The 22,388-nt window shown below is 45.9% G+C and overlaps 1 protein-coding gene across 1 annotated transcript in view; it reads left to right on the top strand.

Annotated features, from left to right (window-relative positions):
* Nucleotides 1-229: 229 nt before the first annotated feature.
* LOC139281342 (epiphycan-like) overlaps nt 230-22,388 on the top strand; it is a 44,909-nt gene continuing 22,750 nt past the window's right edge. The window contains exon 1 of the mRNA XM_070901499.1: nt 230-436. Within this exon, the coding sequence (XP_070757600.1) occupies nt 230-436 (207 nt within the window). The remainder of the gene's footprint in view (nt 437-22,388) is intronic.

Genomic DNA, 22,388 nt, shown 5'->3' with positions numbered 1-22,388 from the left:
TAGATAAGTTTTATACATTAGGTATAATTGTAGTCTTGTTTTTATAATTGTAAAGGGCAACTACTTTATTATCACAAGACTATAATCTTGATACACCTAAAGGAACTGAGAGAGGTTTTTTTCTGCACAAGTTATAAGCAGTTTTATTACTCCTGTAACTTAATACCAAAAGTGCACTGCCATTCATAGTAGTATTAATGCAACTATTTATTTCTTCAAGAATTCAAGAATGAATACCTTTACTTATATAGTATTGTTGGGACTTCTAACCCTGGAAGCAGCTATTGCTGCCCCGATGAAAAATGAGAAACCAGCAAAGAAATTGAGACAAATACAAGTATTACCCGGTGATCTTTTGGAAGAATTTGCCTATATGAATCAAGATGCATTGAACTTCTATGACTACGAGGAGGAGCTGACTATTAACGAGCCACAGGTAATGGTTTTAACTTTTCCAAGACAAATAGTCAAGTGACATGCTCATTTTTTTAAATTTTGAAAAGATTACCTTCCTACAATTTAATAAGAGGACTCTGTCCCTCTATGTCTAATAAACCTACGTCTTCTAGACACTGCTCCTGGCAATAGCTTGTAGGTAACATTTTATAAATTGCCCTGTGTTTGGTGTTGTTTATCAGCTTGGCCTGGGTTCTAGTGGTTACGTATCCCCTAAGGGAGAGATGGTTTGGGCCAAATAGGCCATTCAGTGTTAAGGGCTAGTTTCAACTGAATAAGAACATAAGAAATAGGAGCAGGAGTCGACCATTCGGCCCCTCGAACCTGCTCCGCCATTCAATAAGATCATGGCTGATCTGATCATGGACTCAGCTTCACTTCCCTGCCCGCTCCCCATAACCCTTTATTCCCTTATCACTCAAAAATCTCCATCTTAAATATATTCAATGACCCAGCCTCCACAGCTCTTTGGGGCAGAGAGTTCCGCAGATTTACAATCCTCTGAGAGAAGAAATTCCTCCTCATCTCAGTTCTAAATGGGCGACCCCTTATTCTGAAACTATGCCCCCTCTCATGTTGCTTTAAAAATGTCACTTGAAGCTGCGTCTTACTAACTCCCATGCATTGTGTGTGAATTACAACATTTTTATTTCTATTCACGATAAATTAATAGCCATGATATCACAAAAAAGTAAATAGTACATCACGTGGCACTGCTACTGCATAGCAAACACTTTAACTGTCAAGAAAGGACCAAAGGTGCTTTCGAACAATTATATAATGTAATAATATAATGTAAAAATCAGTTTAGACTATTTTAGCCATTATGTTATTTTAAAATAAAGACAGAAAATGCTGGAAATCTCAATGGGTCAGGCAGCATCAGTGAAGAGAAACAAAGTTAACGTTTCGGGTCGATGACCCTTCGTCAGAACTGGAGAGTGTTCGAAATGTAACAGATTCTTAAGGAAGTCCTGGGGCAGTGAAAGGGGGAGTGGAGGGTGGAGAGAACAAAAGAGAAGGAAAGATGAGGGTCTGTGATAGGGTGGAAGGCAGAAGAGATTTGAGAAACAAAGGGGATGATGGGCCAAATTGAGATGGTAATGGCACAGGTTAGGAAACAAAAGGTGAGTCTAAATGGGGTGTGAATGGCAGAATAATTACCAGCTGCCACAGAGAGAAACAAAATAAAAATAAAAAATGGGGGGGTCAAAGTTTTTGTAAAAAAAGCAAAGAAAGGGAACAAAATGGGGGCCAAGGTTCTGGTCTGAAATTGTTGAACTTGATGTTGAGTCCAGAAGGCTGTAATGTGCTTAATCGAAAGATGAGGTGCTGTACCTCGAGTTATTTTAAAAACCTATCCCAACACTGAGCAGACTGCTGAGAGCCCTAGTAATGACTCGTGTGCTTATTGGCACACTTGCCTTAGCTGGTAATCTGCTGCCCTGACTTCAACAGGTTGCTTCTGGAATACGGACTTCGTGACCACAGTGATGGGGCTCAATGCTGATGAACCGTGCGTGGGATGTGAGTCCAACTCACAGCCACGCATGGGGAACCCGGGCATTACATCATCATCATAGGCAGTCCCTCGGAATCAAGGAAGACTTGCTTCCTCTCTAAAAATGGGTTCTCAGGTGGCTGAACAGCCCAATACGGGAATTACAGTCTCTGTCACAGGTGGGACAGACGGTCGTTGAGGGATAGGGTGGGTGGGACTGGTTTGCCGCACGCTCCTTCCGCTGCCTGCGCTTGATTTCTGCATTCAGACATTACAAGCAGCCAGCTGTACCTGCCTCACATGCTATCAACTAGCCTTCCCCAGCCCAAATTCCTACAGTTTCAAACACGCGCCAGGAAATAGCAAATGCTTACCATGAACTACGTACCTGAGAAAAGAAATTAGAATGAGCTGTCCACTTCTGACAGGTGGCTGCCTGAGATGTTTGATAAACGTTACAGGTTGCAATTTACAAACTTCTTTTGGGGCTAGAGGGATAGAGTGCTTGGTGCTTCCAAGTTGCAAGTTATCATTATTCCAACTAAATCAGTGCGACGGCAATGGAAGCGTTAGTGATTGATTTGGAAAGTTAATTATAAAATGTTCTAATTTGTGCAATAAACATGGCCATGATTACATGCTCATTGGCAAACACTGCAACTTCTTCTGTCATGCATCAACATTACGTGACAATACTGGCTAGCAAGATGCATTTAAAAAGATGTTTACATCAATCACAGCCATAACATAGCAATGCAGAGCGCACTCAGAGCAAAACGAATGATAAAACAAATGGTGAAACATCTCAAGGCTCTTCACACAATATATAAAACACATTAAGACGCTGTGTGCCACAATTAAGATTTTTTTTTAAAATTACATATCACACTTTGAAATTGATATATATTTCAAGATCCTGAACCACTGAGGAATGGGGTTAAAGAGAAATGGCAGAAAAATTCTCTGGATATCGAGCAAAACAACTAACCTCATATATGTCTCAGAGCAACATAACTCAAGTTACTCAAATACACACATATACCTCTGAAAATCAACAAACCACTGACCCAGGACCCTCACTGCCAAAGAACAGCCACAAACCTCCAAACAAATGACTCATAGATGATAAGGTGGCCATCCATTTTCAGCTGTATTTAAAATTAATCCCTCCACCATTTCAAATTTAATCTGCGTCAATTTCCATGTCAAAATGTGTCATGATATTCAGCCATGGTATGCTAATCAACAAATGATGGTGTCTAAGTTTATTCCTACATGACCACAAGTTACGCTGACTTCCAATATTCCTTTCTAACTTCACTATAAACAGCCCAAATCCTAAACCTAGGCAATACTGGGATAGGACACAACTTATGAGACTGAATAAAGTCAGCAATGTGGTGGGAAATTATAAACTTTGGAATACAAACCAACAAAATAATAAACCATTGGGTCTCAAGCATACCATTCAAAAAACCAAAATGACAGTGAAGTTCCCCCCTTTTGCTAATCACGTATGTTAAAAACACAGTAAGTTTCCAGAGCGAAAATGTTATAAATACTTTCTAATTACCTGACTAAATGCATAACTAATAAAAAGAAAAGACTTGCATTTATATAGCGTCTTTCGTAACCTCAGGATGTCCCAAAGCACTTTACAGCCAACGAAGTACTTGTGAAGTGTAGCCGCTGTTGTAATATAGGAAACGTAGCAGCCAATTTGTGCACAGCAAGCTCCCAAAAACCATGACCAGATAATCTGTTTTAGTGATGTTGATTAAGGATAAATATTGGCCAAGACACCGGGGATAACTTCCCTGCTCTTCTTTGAAATAGTGCCATGGGATATTTTACATCCACCAGAGAGAGCAGACGAGGGCTTAGCTTCACGTCTCATCCGAAAGACAGCACCTCCAACAGTGCAACGCCCCCTCAGCACTGCACTGGGAGTGTCAGCCTTCTCAATCCTTCCTCTGTTTATTTAATCCATAAATGTCATTGGTGTGTCAGCTGTGGCTCAGTGGGCAGCACTCACGCCTCGGAGTCAGAAGGTTGTGGGTTCAAGTCCCACTCCAGGGACTTGCGCACATAACAATCTAGGCTGACACTCCAGTACAGTGCTGCACTATCAGAGGTGCTGCCTTTCGGATAAGGCATTGCTCTCTCAAGTGGACGTTATGCCTGGTGTCCTGGCCAATATATATCCCTTGATCAATTAACATAACAAAAAACAGATGATCTGGTCTTTATCACATTGCTGTTTGTGGGAGCTTGCTGTGCCCAAATTGGCTACCATGTTTCCCACATTACAACAGTGACTACACTCCAAAAAATGTACTTCATTGGCTGTAAAGTGCTTCAAGATGTCCGGTAGTCGTGAAAGGTAAGTCTTTCTTTTTGGTTAAGGAGATAGACTGTTGGTCCCATCGCTCATTGAGGTCCCAGATGCCCCGTTGCCCTCGCCGCCCCGGCAACTTTGTGGGCATTTAAAAACCTAAACGTGCAATTGTAAATCTACCTAACGGGGCATGATGCCCTGCTCCAGCACAATCTGGCCCAATATCCTGCACTATGTGCTGCCCATTCATGACCTACTATAACTGTTGTGTTCTGGGTGTCTCTGTCAGGTTAGGGCTGAAGGAACATTCCATCAGCAATCGCGATCGCTGAATATTCTCTTTTGAAACGGGATGATGAAGACCTTGCCATCAGCTTGGGGTGCGGTCTTTCCTTGTGCTAAGCAGGAGCCGAGTGCAAGCCTTGGATTTATCTCACCAGGAACCAAACGTAACGAAAAGTGACATTCCTCATTCTAGATTGCTGCTGGATCAAGATAACTGCTTCCATTGCAAAAAGTTCCCTTGGGAAAAAAAATTACAGGTTGATTAACTTGTGAAGTAGGATAACTCGCGACAACTTTATGAATGTGCAATCCTGGCTCAGAGTATGGCTCTGATCGAACTGGTCAGGAAACTGCAAGTGTGTTTCTTTTGATCTTCCAGCCGTATTGGGAAATCTCAGGCACACTATCCAGCTATTTAAATGTCACTGGCATTATGGAGCATTGTAAAATTTACCCCAGAGTCTTTAGTGTATTACATGGCAATAACGTAGCAATGGGTTCAGATACAAACATACAAAAATAACAGAGGAGCAGACCAACAATAACTTGCATTTATATGATGTAGTAAAACATCCCAAGGTGCTTCACAGGAGTGCAATCAGACAACATTTGACACAGAGCCACTAAGGGAGATATTAGGACAAGTGGCCAAAAGCTCGGTCAAAGAGGAAGGTTTTAAAGAGCGTCTTAACGGAGGAGAGAGAGATAGAGAGGCAGAGAGATTTAGGGAAGGAATTCCCAAGCTTTAGGGCCCAGGCAGTTGAAGGCACATTGTTGTTGGACCGGGAGCAGATGTGGGTCAGTGAGCAAAGTCTCCCCCATGTGGTCATGGTGCAACTTATGCATACCCAGACCCCCATCCACGTCCATACCCCTCCCCACCAGCCAGACACACAATTACTGAGAGAGTACCAAGAGTAAATGATCCTCGGCCAATCTAGGGGGAAAAACTTTGGGAGATTCCTCTCTGACTCCCAAAGGCAATCAATCAACTTCCATGAGACCAAAGAGACTGGGGGACATGTCCCTCAATGCCCCACCTACCTTTTATCCGTTCAGCTCCCTTTTGAATCTTTGCAGTGAATGCATTCTGACTGCATAGGTCAACAACTCGCTGAGAAGAAAATTAAATCTATAGAACGGTCCTTTTGACCACATTTCCTCAAAGTCCATGCTTTTGTAGCGCAAGGTGCCCCAGCTCACTAAGCCTATCATGGGCCTTTAACCTAGATATCAGTCTAGGCCTCATCCACATGGATGAACTTCAACAATTGTACATCCCTGTCTGGTGTAAAAATAAAACGGGGAAGGTAGCTCAACCGTGGCTAACAAGAGAAATTAGGGATAGTGTTAAATCCAAGGAAGAGGCATATAACTTGGCTAGAAAAAGCAGCAAACCTGAGGACTGAGAGAAATTTAGAATTCAGCAGAGGAGGACAAAGGGTTTAATTAGGAGGGGGAAAATAGAATACGAGAGTAAGCTTGCTGGGAACATAAAAACTGACTGCAAAACCTTCTATAGATATGTGAAGAGAAAAAGATTAGCGAAGACAAGTGTAGATCCCTTGCAGTCAGAATCAGGTGAATTTATAATGGGGAACAAAGAAATGGCAGACCAACTGAACAAATACTTTGGTTCTGTCTTCATGAAGGAAGACACAAATAACTTTCCGGAAATACTAGGGGACCGAGGGTCTAGCGAGAATGAGGAACTGAAGGAAATCCTTTTTAGTCAGGAAATTGTGTTAGGGAAATTGATGGGATTGAAGGCCGATAAATCCCCAGGGCCTGATAGTCTACATCCCAGAGTACTTAAGGAAGTGGCCCTAGAAATAGTGGATGCATTGGTGGTCATTTTCCAACAGTCTATTGACTCTGGATCAGTTCCTCTGGACTGGAGGGTAGCTAATATAACCCCACTTTTTTAAAAAGGAGGGAGAGAGAAAACAGGGAATTATAGACCGGTTAGCCTGACATCAGTAGTGGGTAAAATGTTGGAATCAATTATTAAAGATGTAATAGCAGCGCATTTGGAAAGCAGTGACAGGATCGGTCCAAGTCAGCATGGATTTATGAAAGGGAAATCATGCTTGACAAATCTTCTAGAATTTTTTGAGGATATAACTAGTAGAGTGGACAGGGGAGAACCAGTGGATGTGGTGTATTTGGACTTTCAAAAGGCTTTTGACAAGGTCCCACACAAGAGATTCGTGTGCAAAATTAAAGTACATGGTATTGGAGGTAATGTACTGACGTGGATAGAGAACTGGTTGGCAGACAGGAAGCAAAGAATAAACGGGTCCTTTTCAGAATGGCAGGCAATGACTAGTTGGGTACCGCAAGGTTCAGTGCTGGGATCCCAGCTATTTACAATATACATTAATGATTTAGACAAAGGAATTGAATGTAATATCTCCAAGTTTGCAGATGACACTAAGCTGGGTGGCGGTGTGAGCTGTGAGGAGGATACTAAGAGGCTGCAGGGTGACTTGGACAGGTTAGGTGAGTGGGCAAATACATGGCAGATGCAGTATAATGTGGATAAATGTGAGGTTATCCACTTTTGTGGCAAAAACAGGAAGGCAGAATAGTATCTGAATGGTGACAGATTAGGAAAAGGGGAGGTGCAACGAGACCTGGGTGTCATGGTACATCAGTTATTGAAAGTTGGCATGCAGATACAGCAGGTGGTGAAGAAGGCAAATGGTATGTTGGCCTTCATAGTGAGAGGATTTGAGTATAGGAGCAGGGAGGACTTACTGCAGTTGCACAGGGCCTTGGTGAGACCACATCTTGAATATTGTGTACAGCTTTGGTCTCCTAATCTGAGGAAGGACGTTCTTGCTATTGAGAGAGTGCAGCGAAGGTTCACCAGACTGATTCCCGGGATGGCAGGACTAACATATGAAGAAAGACTTGATCGAATCAGCTTATATTCACTGGAATTTAGAAGAATGAGAGGGGATCTCACAGAAACATATAAAATTCCGATGGTATTGGACAGATTAGATGCAGGAAGAATGTTCCCGATGTTGGGGAAGTCCAGAACCAGGGGTCACAGTCTAAGGATAAGGGGTAAGCCATTTAGGACCAAGATGAGGAGAAACTTCTTCACTCAGAGAATTGTGAACCTTTGGAATTCTCTACCACAGAAAGTTGTTGAGGCCAGTTCATTGGATATATTCAAGAGGGAGTTAGATGTGGCCCTTACGGCTAAATGGATCAAGGGTATGGAGAGAAAGCAGGAATGGGGTACTAAAATTGCAAAAATGATCTGCCATGATCATATTGAATGGTGGTGCAGGCTCGAAGGGCCGAATGGTCTACTCCTGCACCTATTTTCTATGTTTCTATGTTTCTATCCTCTGTATCACCCACAATATGAGGAGGCCAAAACTGGACACAGTACTCCAGATGAGGCCGAACTAAGTTCTTATAAAGGGAGGAGATAATATTTTTTGTTTTGTATTTGATCACTCGGGTTAAATATCCTGTCACTCTATCTGCTTTTGCTATAGCCTCACGCCATTGGTCGAGTACCTTTGGAGATTCACGTACGATAACACCTAGGTCTTTCTCTCATCTGACAGTCTTAAGGTTGCAATACTGCATGGTATGCACATCCTCCGCATTCACCCTACCCTTGTCCAAAGCACTACATTTATCTATAATAAATGGCATCTGCCAGTCACAGGCCCATTTCCCCATCATAACTAGATATGCTTGTTTTTCTCACCTAACATCCGCATAAATCTTTATATCGACCGAAGATTTGCCAACAGCTTCACCGTGCCTTCGACCGGATCATTGGATGATGAAGACCAACAGTCCTAACAGCGATCCTTGCAGAACTATGGTCCCCAGACAGTATCATAGAAATTTTCAGCACATAAAGAGGCGATTTGGCCCATCAGGTCCATGCCGGCTGACAAGAGCTATCCAGCCTAATCCCACTTTCCAGCTCTTGATCCATAGCCTTATAGATTATGGCACTTCAAGCGCTTATCCAAGTACTTTTTAAATGTGGTGAGGGTTTCTGCCTCTACCACTTTTACAGGCAGTGAGTTCCAGACCCCCACAATCCTCTGGGTGAAGACATTTCCCCTCAAATCCCCTCCAAACCTTCTACCAATTACTTTAAATCTATGCCTCCTGATTGTTGACCCCTCTGCTAAGGGAAATAGGTCCTTCCTATCCAATCTAGCTAGGCCCTTCATAATTTTATACACCTCAATAAGGTCTCCCCTCAGCCACCTCTGTTCCAAAGAAATAAACCCATCCAATCTTTCCTCATAGCTAAAATTCTCCAGTCCAGGCAACATCCTCGTAAATCACCTCTGTACCCTCTCTATTGCAATCACATCTTTCCTGTAATGTGGTGATCAGAACTTATTGAAAATATACAAGACTGTTTCCTGACTCAACATATTAATGAAGTAACTGGGGAAAATCATATATTGGATCTGGTGTTTGGTAGTGAGGCTGACCTCGTATCAGGCCTCCATGTGGGGGAACATCTGGACAATAGTAATCACAACATTATACGGTTCCAATTGGCTAGTAGAACTAAAGGTACTGAAAACCTGCAACTCGGACCAGATTTCAGAAGTGCAAACTTCTCCAAAATGGCAGATAATTTGGAAGCGGTAAATTGGCTAGCCCTCCTCGGTGGTGATGAGACCGATGTTGAACATAAATGGAAAGTTTTTAAGAGTCAGTGTGGAAAACAAACATGTAGCCAAAATCAAAAAAAGGAAATGTGGTAAGAAAAAGCCAAGCTGACTGACTGGGTATGTACAAAGGCAAATAAGATGTAAACAGAAATGTTTTCATAAATTAAATAAATTTAACACTCAAATAAATAGGGCTGAATACAAAGAACAACTAAAGAAAACTAAGGCTGCTATTTAGATCAGCAAAAAGGCTAATGGAAAAAAGGATTGTAGACAACTGTGGCAGTCATGGGAAGAGCTTTTTCAGTTATGTGAAGAGTCAGAGAACTATCAAAGTCTGTATTGAGCCACTGAAGGGTGTTCAAGGGCAGGTTACAAAGGACTCTGAATATGGTGGGAATATTAAATGAGTACTTTGCACCAGTAATCATCCTTGAAGATGATGCTCAGATATTAGAATTTAGTAATACTACTAGTAACATTAACATAGATAAGCATATTGTTTTAGAAATAATTAGGAACTTAAAAATAGATAGAACAGCCGGGCCGGATGATATCCACCTGAGGGTCCTCCGGGAGTTGGGACATGTGCTGTGCAAGCCCCACTGGGAGATGGGACATGTGCTGTGTGAGGGTCCTCCGGGAGATGGGACATGTGCTGTGTGAGGGTCCTCCGGGAGATGGGACATGTGCTGTGTGAGCCCCTCCGGGAGATGGGACATGTGCTGTGTGAGGGACCTCCGGGAGATGGGACATGTGCTGTGTGAGCCCCTCCGGGAGATGGGACATGTGCTGTGTGAGCCCCTCCGGGAGATGGGACATGTGCTGTGTGAGGGTCCTCCGGGAGATGGGACATGTGCTGTGTGAGGGTCCTCCGGGAGATGGGACATGTGCTGTGTGAGGGTCCTCCGGGAGATGGGACATGTGCTGTGTGAGCCCCTCCGGGAGATGGGACATGTGCTGTGTGAGGGTCCTCCGGGAGATGGAACATGTGCTGTGTGAGGGTCCTCCGGGAGATGGGACATGAGCTGTGTGAGCCTCTCTGGGAGATGGGACATGTGCTGCGAGGGTCCTCCGGGAGATGGGACATGTGCTGCGAGCCCCTCCAGGAGATGGGACATGTGCTGTGCGAGGGTCCTCCGGGAGATGGGACATGTGCTGTGTGAGCCCCTCCGGGAGATGGGACATGTGCTGTGTGAGGGTCCTCCGGGAGATGGGACATATGCTGTGTTAGGGTCCTCCGGGAGATGGGACATGTGCTGTGTGAGCCCCTCCGGGAGATGGGACATGTGCTGTGTGAGGGTCCTCCGGGAGATGGGACATATGCTGTGTTAGGGTCCTCCGGGAGATGGGACATGTGCTGTGTGAGCCCCTCCGGGAGATGGGACATGTGCTGTGTGAGGGTCCTCCGGGAGATGGGACATATGCTGTGTTAGGGTCCTCCGGGAGATGGGACATGTGCTGTGTGAGGGTCCTCCGGGAGATGGGACATGTGCTGTGCGAGGGTCCTCTGGGAGATGGGACATGTGCTGTGTGAGGGTCCTCCGGGAGATGGCACATGTGCTGTGCGAGGGTCCTCTGGGAGATGGGACATGTGCTGTGTGAGCCCCTCCGAGAGATGGGACATGTGCTGTGCGATGGTCCTCCAGGAGATGGGACATGTGCTGTGTGAGCCCCTCCGGGAGATGGGACATGTGCTGTGTGAGGGTCCTCCGGGAGATGGGACATATGCTGTGTGAGCCCCTCCGGGAGATGGGACATGTGCTGTGTGAGGGTCCTCCGGGAGATAGGACATGTGCTGTGTGAGGGTCCTCCGGGAGATGGGACATGTGCTGTGTGAGCCCCTCCGGGAGATGGGACATGTGCTGTGTGAGCCCCTCCGAGAGATGGGACATGTGCTGTGTGAGGGTCCTCTGGGAGATGGGACATGTGCTGTGCGAGGGTCCTCTGGGAGATGGGACATGTGCTGTGTGAGGGTCCTCCGGGAAATGGGACATGTGCTGTGTGAGCCCCTCCGAGAGATGGGACATGTGCTGTGCGAGGGTCCTCTGGGAGATGGGACATGTGCTGTGTGAGCCCCTCCGAGAGATGGGACATGTGCTGTGCGAGGGTCCTCCGGGAGATGGGACATGTGCTGTGTGAGGGTCCTCCGGGAGATGGGACATGTGCTGTGTGACCCCCTGGCCTGTATGTTTAATAGCTCACTGCACTCTGGAATGGTTCCAACAGATTGGAAGGAGGCTAATGTAGTCCCCATTTTAAAGAAAGTTGACAAGACAGACCTGGGTAACAATAGGCCCATCAGTTTAACATCAGCAGTCTGTGCGGCCCCCGGCCTGAGAGCACCATCGGAGCAGGCTGGGGAGCGCAAGGAGCAGCGTGGAGGCGTACCACTCCAGGGAGCAGCACGTGCTGGAGCAGGAGAGCAACGGCAGTGAAAAGGGATGTCATCAAGATCCAGGTTGGTGATTGGAGCGTGGGCAGGTACAGCAGGAGCGGCGAGGTCGGGGTGAAGGAGCGGCGAGAGATTGTAGAGGGATGTGATCGAGGTCCAGGAGAGGCGCGGGCATAGGAGCAGCATGTGTGCGCACTAGGTCCAGCCATCTTGGTTAATCCTTGCTATTGAACCAAGACCTAGCTCTGTCAAGCCCGTGTGGTGGCTGGTGTGCAACAGTCACCATACGTTAAAAAAAATCCAAACACAGGCATCCAAGATTTAGTTCGGACCTGGAATTTTAGGTCCTTCATTGAAACACCTGTGAACTTTTTGACGTGAAAGCAAGTCATCCTCGATTCGAGGGACTGACTATGATGATGGGATGAGTGTTAGGGAAGATGCTTGAAAGAATCATAAGGGATGCAATATGTGAATACTTGGAAAGGGAGGGACATATTAGGGACACACAACATGGCTTCATAAAAAAGAGGTCATGTCTCACAAATTTAATTGTATTTTTTGAAGAAGTTACAAAGTTGGTGGATGAGGGAAGCCCAGTAGACATTGCCTACTTAGATTTCCAAAAAGCTTTTGACAAGGTACTGCACAAGAGGCATCTCTACAAGATCGGAGCCTCTGGTATTAGTGGAAATATATTGAGCTGGATACAGAACTGGCTGGTAGGACACAGGCAAAGTTATAGGTGGATTTGGATCTATTTGGAGACCGGTCATCAGTGGTGTCTCGCAGGGATCGGTGTTGGGACCGTTGCTTTTTACTGTTTTTATTAATGATCTGGATTCAGGGGTTGGTGGCACAATTTGCAAATTTGCAGATGATACCAAGATCTGTGCGAGTGCGAGAATTGCAAAAGAGGCTCATCTGATCTGAATGTGTTGGGAGACTGGGCTCATGGCTGGAAAATGATATATAGCTTAGATAAGTGCAGGGTTATGCATGTGGGCAGGGTAAATGCTCAACATTCATACACCCACCAGGGAAAGGCATTAAAGATAGTAGAGATAGAAAGAGATTTGGGCATTATAGTGCATACATCCTTAAAGGTACACGAGCAATGCTGTGCAGCGATAGCTGGAGCAAATAGGGTGTTGGGGTGTATCCACAGGACAGCTGAGTATAAGACGAGGCGCACTGTTTTGTCCTTGTACAAGACCTTAGTCAGGCCACACTTTGAATACTGAGTCCGGTTTTGGTCTCCTCATATGGTGGATGATATTAAGGCTCTGGAAAGGGGGCAGAAGAGGGCCACTAGACTAATTCCAAGTCTAAAGCATCTTAGTTATCAAGATAGGTTAAAAGAGTTGGGACTCTTTACCTTAGAGCAGCGTAGACTTAGGGCGATATGATTGAGGTTTATAAGATAATGAAGGGAATAGACGGTGTTCCAGCTGACCGTTTATTTCATCTAAATAGATTAGGTGGGACCAGGGAGCACAAATTTAAGTTGTTTAAGGCTAGATCTAGGTTAGACATCAGGAGATGGTTCTTTTCCCAGAGAGCAGTAGGCCTCGGGAACAAGCTGCCGTTTCATGTGGTGGATGCAGACTCACTGAATTCCTTCGAGCAAAAGCTGGATTTGTTTCTGGCTGTGGCAGAGATGAACTCCTACAGAAGGGCAGGTACTGCAGGGAATTTAATGGCCAGAGTGATCTCCTGGACTCGTTTCGATCGCCTAGATGAGTCGGAGAGGAATTTCGATTTTTTTCCCAAATTGGCCTGGGTTTTTTAATCTGTTTTTTTTTGCCTCTCCCAGGAGATCAGATGGTTTGGGGTGGGGTGGAGAGTGTATGTTGTGATACACGAGGTATCACCATTGTGTGGGACAGGCTGGATGGACCAGATGGTCATTCGTAGAACTGCACGCAATACTCTAACTGTGGCCTAACTAGTGTTTTATACGTTTCAAGCATAACCCCCCCTACTCTTAAAATCCCAAACCCCAAAAGCTGCTCACCAATTCCACAGGACTCTTATCTTATTCAGTAAAAAATAACCCCCGCTTATGCGGCGGCCTGGGAGCAGCTTGGAGGCCACTTCAGGGATCAGCGCGAGCTGGTGCAGGAGGGCGACGACTTGGAGAAGGAGGTCTGGATTAGACGTCACCAAATCTAGGTCAGTGATTGGAGCATGGGCAGGAGAGGCGGCAAGCAGCAGAGGAGCGGTGAGGTTGGGGCGAAGGAGCGGCGAGAGATTGTAGAGCGACGTGATCAGGGCCCAGGAGAGGCGAGGGCCCAGGGGCAGCACGGGCCAGCCCACACTGCGATATGTGCAGCAGAGCTGGTCTCCAGTCATCCTGGTTAATCCTCAGCACTGGACCAAGACCTAGCTCTGTCAAGCCCGTGTGGTGGCTGGTGTGCAACGGTCACCCCACATTAAAAAAATCCACGCACAGGCATCTTCCACCCTTCAGGATGTAGTTCAGGATCTGGAATATTAGGTCCTTCATTGAAACACCTGTGAACTCGTCCCTTTTTGGTGTGGAAGCAAGTCATCCTCGCTTCGAGGGATCACCTAAGAAGAAGATGTTTATGTGACATACACTTATGTCCCTGATCCTCCATTCTCTGACCAACTCAAATACAGAACTGTCAAAAGCTCTTTGAAGATCAGGGAATAGACTATCAATCGGATTATCTACACCCACACACCAAAAAAACTTCCTCAAAAAAATTAAACCAGATTGATGAGGCCTGGCCTTCTTTACCAGAGCCACGTTGAGAATCTCCTAAAAGCTCCCTCTCTGTAAATGCGGTCATAAAGTGTAGTTCTAATGATTCCATCTACAACTTGTCAAAACTGAAATCAAGCTAATGGGCACGTAATTTCCTAGCTGTGACCTGTTGACCCTTTTATAATATTGGCAGCACATGGACCACCGTCCCATCCCTGGGAACGATCCCAGGCCCCAGTGAGCTGTTAAATATATGAGCAAGGAGCTCACCGAGCACAGCTCCCATTTATTTGCGCACTCTCGGGTGAAAGCCCCTGGGCCCATCAGCCTGATGTGTTTTAAGACCCGTTAATCCAGCCAGGGCTATATCCGCACTTCCGACGTCAGTGTCGACCATACAAGTGTACTATCGGAGATTCAGCATTGTCTTATGACACTAGGTAGCCATTCAAAACCTCTGTCGTGTCAGCATGAACTGCAAGGGAAAAGCTCGACCGCATTTTAAAAAGCGTCACTGACTTGGACTGCATTCCAGAATGTGCAGAATACAGCAGAGTGTATTTTCCTGATGCTGCACTCAGGTCAATTGGATCACCTGTGCACAGGTGATAGGGGAAGATTGGGTGGACAGGCGTGTGTGCTCATCCATTCATTTAAATGGACGTAAAGGCGCTCCCCTATAAGTGCATGCCCCTTCCCCATTGTCATGTGTTCGTTATGCACAGGCAATTCAGAATGGCGTCAGATACAGGTCTAGGAAAATCTACCCCAGTATCCTTAGGCAATTCCCCCGGAGTTGAGGATGACTTGCTTCCACATTAATATGAGTTCTAAGGTGACATTTTAGAGGGTTGAAGATGCCTGTACGTGAATTGTTTTAACGTGGGGTGGCCGTTGCACACCAGTTACCACACAAACTTGACAGAGCTAGGTCTTGGTCCAATGGCAAGGGCACCCAAGGCGATTGGAGACCAGGTTCTGCTGCATGGGCCTAGCACACACACACACTCATGCTCCCACTAACCCCCTCCCTCCCTCTCTCAGGTCCTCTCTGCCTGGTTTTCGCGGTGTAGTTGAGCACATTGAGCTTAGTGCAACCTGTGCGTTTGGCTATGTAGTATAGGCACTGTATCCCAGGCCCTCCCCAGTCACAGCTCCAGCACGTTGCTCTCCAGTCGCAGGCTCTGCTGCACTTTTTCACCAGTAACTTTACTGAGACTGCCTATTTCCACCTTCGGAACACTGCCCGTCTCCACCCCTGCCTCAGTTCTTCTGTCCCTGAAACCCTCATTCATGCCTTTGTTACCTCTAGACTTGACTATTCCAACGCTCTTCTGGCTGGCCTCTCAACTTCCACACTCCGTAAACTTGAGGACAGCCAAAACTTGGCTGCCCCGTGTCCTAACTCGCACCAAGTCCCGCTCACCCATCACCCCCTGTGCTCACTGCCCCGTGTCCTAACTCGCACCAAGTCCCGCTCACCCATCACCCCCTGTGCTCACTGCCCCGTGTCCTAACTCGCACCAAGTCCCGCTCACCCATCACCCCCTGTGCTCACTGCCCCATGTCCTAACTCGCACCAAGTCCCGCTCACCCATCACCCCCTGTGCTCACTGCCCCATGTCCTAACTCGCACCCAGTCCCGCTCACCCATCACCCCCTGTGCTCGCTGACCTACATTGGCTCCCGGTTAAGCAACATCTCGATTTGAAAATTCTCATCCTTGTTTTGAAATCCCTCCATGGCCTCGCCCCTTTCTATATCAGTAACCTCCTCCAGCCCCACAACCCCCCCGAGATGTCTGCACTCCTCTAAATCTGGCCTCTCGCGCATCCCCGATTTTAATCTCTCAACCATCGGCGACCATGCCTTCAGACGCTCCTTAAAACCGACCTAATTTCTCCTGATGTGGCTCGGTGTCAAATTTTGTTTGACAACGCTCCTGTGAAGTACCTTGGGAAGTTTTACTACGCTAAAAGTGCTATATAAATACGTTGCTGTTTAGTTTTTTGCCGTGGGATAGACTGTGGACTCCTGTGGTCCAATCATGTGAATTGGTTAGCCTCTGTGCTTTGACAAGTAACATCAGAGTTTTATTGATTAATTGTTGTACCATATATAATATATACAAACAGGAATTGGATACTTAAGTGTTGGTGTCATCCACAGCAATGCATTCCTTCGGGCATTTAAAGATAAGAATGGAAGAATATAAGAAATAGGAGCAGGAGTTGGCCATTTGGCCCCTCGAGCCTGCTCCGCCATTCAATAAGATCATGGCTGATCATCGACCTCAACTCCATTTTCCCGCCCGATCTCCATATGTCTGTCTGTAAGGCATGGGTTTAAAACTGAGTCCTTGGTCCTTAGTCGATCTGCAGATCTTAGTAGGTCTACGAGTGAACTGATGAGTGAACATCCCCATGGTGATCAGAATTATGCATTTTTCTGTATGATAACAATCGTAGTTTCTGTTTGGACAGTTGATGCTGTCTTTTGGAACCATTTCACAACCATTGGACATCTTAAAGTGCTTTATAGCCAATGGCGTACTTTGGGAGTGTAGTCACTGTTGTAATGTACGAAACGCAGCAGCCAATTTGCGCACAGCAAGCTTCCACAAACAGCCCTGTGATAATCTGTTTTTGTTATGTTGATTGAGGGATAAATAATGGCCCCAGGACACCGGGGATAACTCCCCTGCTCTTCTTTGAAATAGTGTCGCGGGATCTTCTCCATCCAGCTGAGAGAGCTAAGCCTTATTAAAAAGCCAATCATTAAAAAAAGACTTGTATTTGTATAGCGCCTTTCATGACCTCAAGACGTTTCAAGGTGCTTTACAACCAATGAAATACTTTTGAAGTGTAGTCAGTGTGAAGAAAAGTGAATTTTGAACGCCACAAAACACCTGGGACTGGATGTTCGGGTCCTTTGCGCTCGGGGTTTCGGCCCAGAGCGGTGTGAAAGGCGGCGGTGAGGTCTCCAGCGTCCCCCCGGCAATTCTCGGGTCGGGTTTTGCGACAACGCGCGCGGAGCAGCACCACCTCTGGTTGCGACACCGGCAGTAGTTTTGACTCTTGCCTGATCCGTCCGCCTATAAGTGCACCCGCAATGACCCCTGGGAAACCAGAGCAGTCCAGCCATGCCGGGGACAGTGAGGACGGGAAGGTGCTGTAGAAGTAAGTGCAAGAGCTTTTTGTTTTTAATTTTTGTGAGATTTGTGTTGTGGTGATGTGGGCAATGTTTTAGGAATGTTTTGCTGATTTTTTAGGGGGTTTCCCCGCTCCCCCCCACCCACCGCAGGCCTCTGTGGGAGCTCTCCCGGCCTGGCTCTTAGCTCGGGAGTTTCCCATCCTTGCGCCACGAGGGGTGTGCGACGCCTCCCTTAGCGCTGCACCCCTGACACAGGGCCCAGATGCCCAAACTTAATTACTGAGGCGCAAACTATTCACGGCCGCTATCTTTCCCACCCCGCCTCCGTTTTTGCCCCGAAAACAGAAAAGACTTTAGTCCAGGCCCTGGAGTTAATGTTTATGAGCAGCATAACCTTGAAATGGGGATATATAGAAACATAGAAAATAGGTGCAGGAGTAGGCCATTCGGCCCTTCGAGCCTGCACCACCATTCAATAAGATCATGGCTGATCATTCCCTCAGTACCTCTTTCCTGCTTTCTCTCCATACCCCTTGATCTCTTTAGCCGTAAGGGCCACATCTAACTCCCTCTTGAATATATCCAATGAACTAGCCTCAACCACTCTCTGCGACAGGGAATTCCACAGGTTAACAACTCTCTGAGTGAAGAAGTTTCTCCTCATCTCAGTCCTAAATGGCCTACCCCTTATCCTAAGACTATATCCCCTGGTTCTGGATTTCCCCAACATTGGGAACATTCTTCCTGCATCTAATCTGTCCAGTCCCTTCAGAATTCTATGAGAATCCCTCTGATCCTTCTAAACTCCAGTGAATAAAGGCCCAGTTGATCCAGTCTCTCCTCATATGACAGTCCAGCCATGCCTGGAATCAGTCTGGTGAACCTTGGCTGCACTCACTCAATAGCAAGAATGTCCTTCCTCAGATTAGGAGATCAAAACTGTATACAATATTCAAGGTGAGGCCTCACCAAGGCCCTGTACAACTGCAGTAAGACCTCCATTCTCCTGTACTCAAATCACCTAGCTATGAAGGCCAATGTACCATTTGCCTTCTTCACCGCCTGCTGTACCTGCATGCCAACTTTCAATGACTGATGAACCATGATACCCAGGTCTCGTTGCACCTCCCCTTTTCCTAATCTTCCGCCATTCAGATAATATTCTGCCTTCGTGTTTTTGCCCCCAATGGATAACCTCACATTTATCCACATTATACTGCATCTGCCATGCATTTGCCCACTCACCTAAACTGTCCAAGTCACCCTGCAGCCTCTTAGCGTCCTCCTCACAGCTCACACCGCCACCCAGTTTAGTGTCATCTGCAAACTTGGAAATATTACACTCAATTCCTTCATCTAAATCGATAATATATATTGTAAAGAGCTGGGGTCCCAGCATTGAGCCCTGCCATTCTGAAAAGGACCCGTTTATCCCGACTCTCTGCTTCCTGTCTGCCAACCAGTTCTCTATCCACGTCAGTACATTACCCCAACACCAAGTGCTTTGATTTTGCACACCAATCTCTTGTGCGGGACCTTGTCAAAAGCCTTTTGAAAGTCCAAATACACTATATCCACTGGTTCTCCTTGTCCACTTTACCAGTTACATCCTCAAAAAACTCCAGACAATTCGTCAAGCATGATTTCCCTTTCATAAATCTATGCCGACTTGGACCGATCCTGGCAGTGCTTTCCAAATGCGCTGTTATTTCATCCTTAATGATTGATTCCAACATTTTCCCACTACTGATGTCAGGCTAACAGGTCTATAATTACCCGTTTTCTCTCTCCTTTTTTAAAAAGTGGTGTTACATTAGCTACCCTCCAGTCCATAAGAACTGATCCAGAGTCGATAGACTGTTGGAAAATAATCACCAATGCATCCACTATTTCTAGGGCCACTTCCTTAAGTACTCTGGGATGCAGACTATCAGGCCCCGGGGATTTATCGGCCTTCAATCCCATCAATTTCCCGAACACAATTTCCCGCCTAATAAGGATATCCTTCAGTTCCTCCTTCTCACTAGACCCTCGGTCCCCTAGTATTTCCGGAAGGTTATTTGTGTCTTCCTTCGTGAAGACAGAACCAAAGTATTTGTTCAACTGGTCTGCTATTTCTTTGTTCCCCATTATAAATTCACCTGAATCTGACTGCAAGGGACCTACATTAGTCTTCACTAATCTTTTTCTCTTCACATACGTATAGAAGCTTTTGCAGTCAGTTTTTATGTTCCCTGCAAGCTTCCTCTCGTACTCTATTTCCCCCTCTTAATTAAACCCTTTGTCCTCCTCTGCTGAATTCTAAATTTCTCCCAGTCCTCAGGTTTGTTGCTTTTTCTGGCCAATTTATATGCCTCTTCCTTGGTTTTAACACTATCCTTAATTTCCCTTGTTAGCCACGGTTGAGCCACCTTCCCCATTTTATTTTTCCTCCAGACAGGGATGTACAATTGCTGAAGTTCATCCATGTGATCTTTAAATATTTGCCATTACTTATCCACCATCAACCTTTTGAGTACCCTTTGCCAGCCTATTCTAGCCAATTCACGCCTCATAGCGTCAAAGTTACCTTTCCTTAAGTTCAGAACCCTAGTTTCCGAATTAACTGTGTCACTCTCCATCTTAATAAAGAATTCTACCATATTATGGTCACTCTTCCCCAAGGGGCCTCGCACAAAATAGATTGCTAATTAGTCCCTTCGCATTACACACCACCCAGTCTAGGATGGTCAGCTCTCTAGTTGGTTCCTCGACATATTGGTCTCGAAAACCTTCCCTAATACACTCCAGGAAATCCTCCTCCACCGCATTGCTACCAGTTAGGTTAGCCCAATCAATATGTCGATTAAAGTCGCCCATGATAACAGCTGTACCTTTATTGCACACATCCCTTATTTCTTGTTTGATGCTGTCCCCAACCTCACTACTACTGTTTGGTGGTCTGTACACAACTCCCACTAGCGTTTTCTGCTCTTTACTATTCCACAGCTCCACCCATACAGATTCCACATCATCCAGGCTAATGTCCCTCCTTTCTATTGCATTAGTTTCCTCTTTAACCAGCAACGCCACTCCGCCTCCTTTTCCTCTCTGTCTATCCTTCCTAAATGTTGAATACCCCTGGATAATATTAATTATGGGGTATTTTCATCCCAGGTACATCTACATTTCAATAATCAATATATCTAGCTTTTATTAACTGTGCAGAATATACATATGAGGTGTTATAAAAAAATATTTAAAGATTACTTTTTCAAAACAGACTTTTCTAAGTAGGTTATGTTTGTTTGGGAAGCAGATCTTTAAATGATTCACTCGATCAAAAGGAAAGAGAAAAAAACCTGAAACAAAAGCAAAATACCGCAGATGCTGGAATCTGAAATAAAAACAGAAAATGCTGGAAATCTCAGCGGGTCGGGCAGCATCTGTGGAGAGAGAAACAGAGTTAACGTTTCAGGTCGATGGCCCTTCATCAGAACTGTCTGCACTGATTCTGAGAGGCTTGAAAAACGAGGTTGAGTAAAAAATTAATTTGCAGAAAATAAATTGTAAAAGTATATACATATTTATTTTAAGTACCCAGCAGCTGCTGAGGTTGCAAATGGCAATTTTCAAATCTCATATCCTGGAATGATGCCAAGGATCTTACCCATTTTCTAACATCCTTTGCGTGCACACACACAGTGGCTCCCTACACATCCTGGAACCTGGAGATGACCATGAGGTAATCGAGTTATGCACCGTGCAGGGAATCAAACTGACGACAGCAACCAAGGGATATTCAGCCCAGCTTTCTGGTCCTGAAGGGAGACGGTGCAAGTCCGAGATCGAGCCGTAGTCACGGGCACAGAGGCGGCCTGTTTGGAAAGTCTGGGCTCGAAATTGGTCATGGCCGTTTTTGGGGCGCAGTCACCAGCTGAGCACTGACTTTACCGCCGGGTGTTAGGCGCAGGCTCAAACTGCCAAATTGAGTTTTTACACCCAAAGATGAGAGAGCTGCGCTAAAAGGAGGCTAGCTCAATTTCCCAACGGAATGCTTCCAGCACGCTAGGCGAAGAAACAGGAAGAAAAAACTTCTCCGACCCACGCACACACTTTTACAACTAAAGGAAAAATGCAGATACAAAGAAAGAAAAAACCTTCCTATGATGTACTCACCACTTTTTTCAGGCTGTAAGAACGCCTGCCGTTAAAGCCGCCATTGAAACCAAATATCGCGACAGTGGCCACAAGGGGGCGGTACACGCTGGATGACATCACCATGTGGGTGGCGTTAGACGGCACAGCGTTACCTCTTGGCGCCTCCACCAAAAAGCCTATCAAATTTCTCCGGAGGCGTGGACGCTGCTTACTGCTGACGGTAACGGGCAGTGTAAAAAACCCAATTTCGACCGACTTTTGCACTGGTAGTTCCAAGGTCACCAAAATAATAATATTCAACATTTAAATACCAGCGAAGCATTTTACTGAGAAAATTTAAGGTACGCAACTTGCTTTTTGGTAAGATTGGTCATCGTGGTTGAAGCACCTTGGGATGTTTTACTATGTTAAAGGCACTATATAAATGCAAGTTATTGCTGTGATAAATCAAGACTTTAATCCACTTCTATGTTTTATTGTCAGCTGTGGCTCAGTGGGTAACACCCTCGCCTCTGAGTCAGAGATTGTGGGTTCGAGTCCCACTCCAGAGACTCAAACACATAAATCTAGGCTGACACTCCCAGTGCAGTGCTGAGGGAGTGCTGCACTGTCGGAGGTGCCGTCTTTCAGATGAGATGTTAAACCGAGGCCCCATCTGCTCTCTCAGGTGGATGTAAAAGATCCCATGGCACTATTTTGAAGAAGAGCAGGGG

Source organism: Pristiophorus japonicus, chromosome 15 (assembly GCF_044704955.1).
Source record: "Pristiophorus japonicus isolate sPriJap1 chromosome 15, sPriJap1.hap1, whole genome shotgun sequence".
In the NCBI taxonomy this organism is placed as follows: Eukaryota; Metazoa; Chordata; class Chondrichthyes; family Pristiophoridae; genus Pristiophorus; species Pristiophorus japonicus.
Note: the sequence above shows the minus strand (reverse complement) of the source record. Positions and strands in the feature narration are given on the sequence as shown.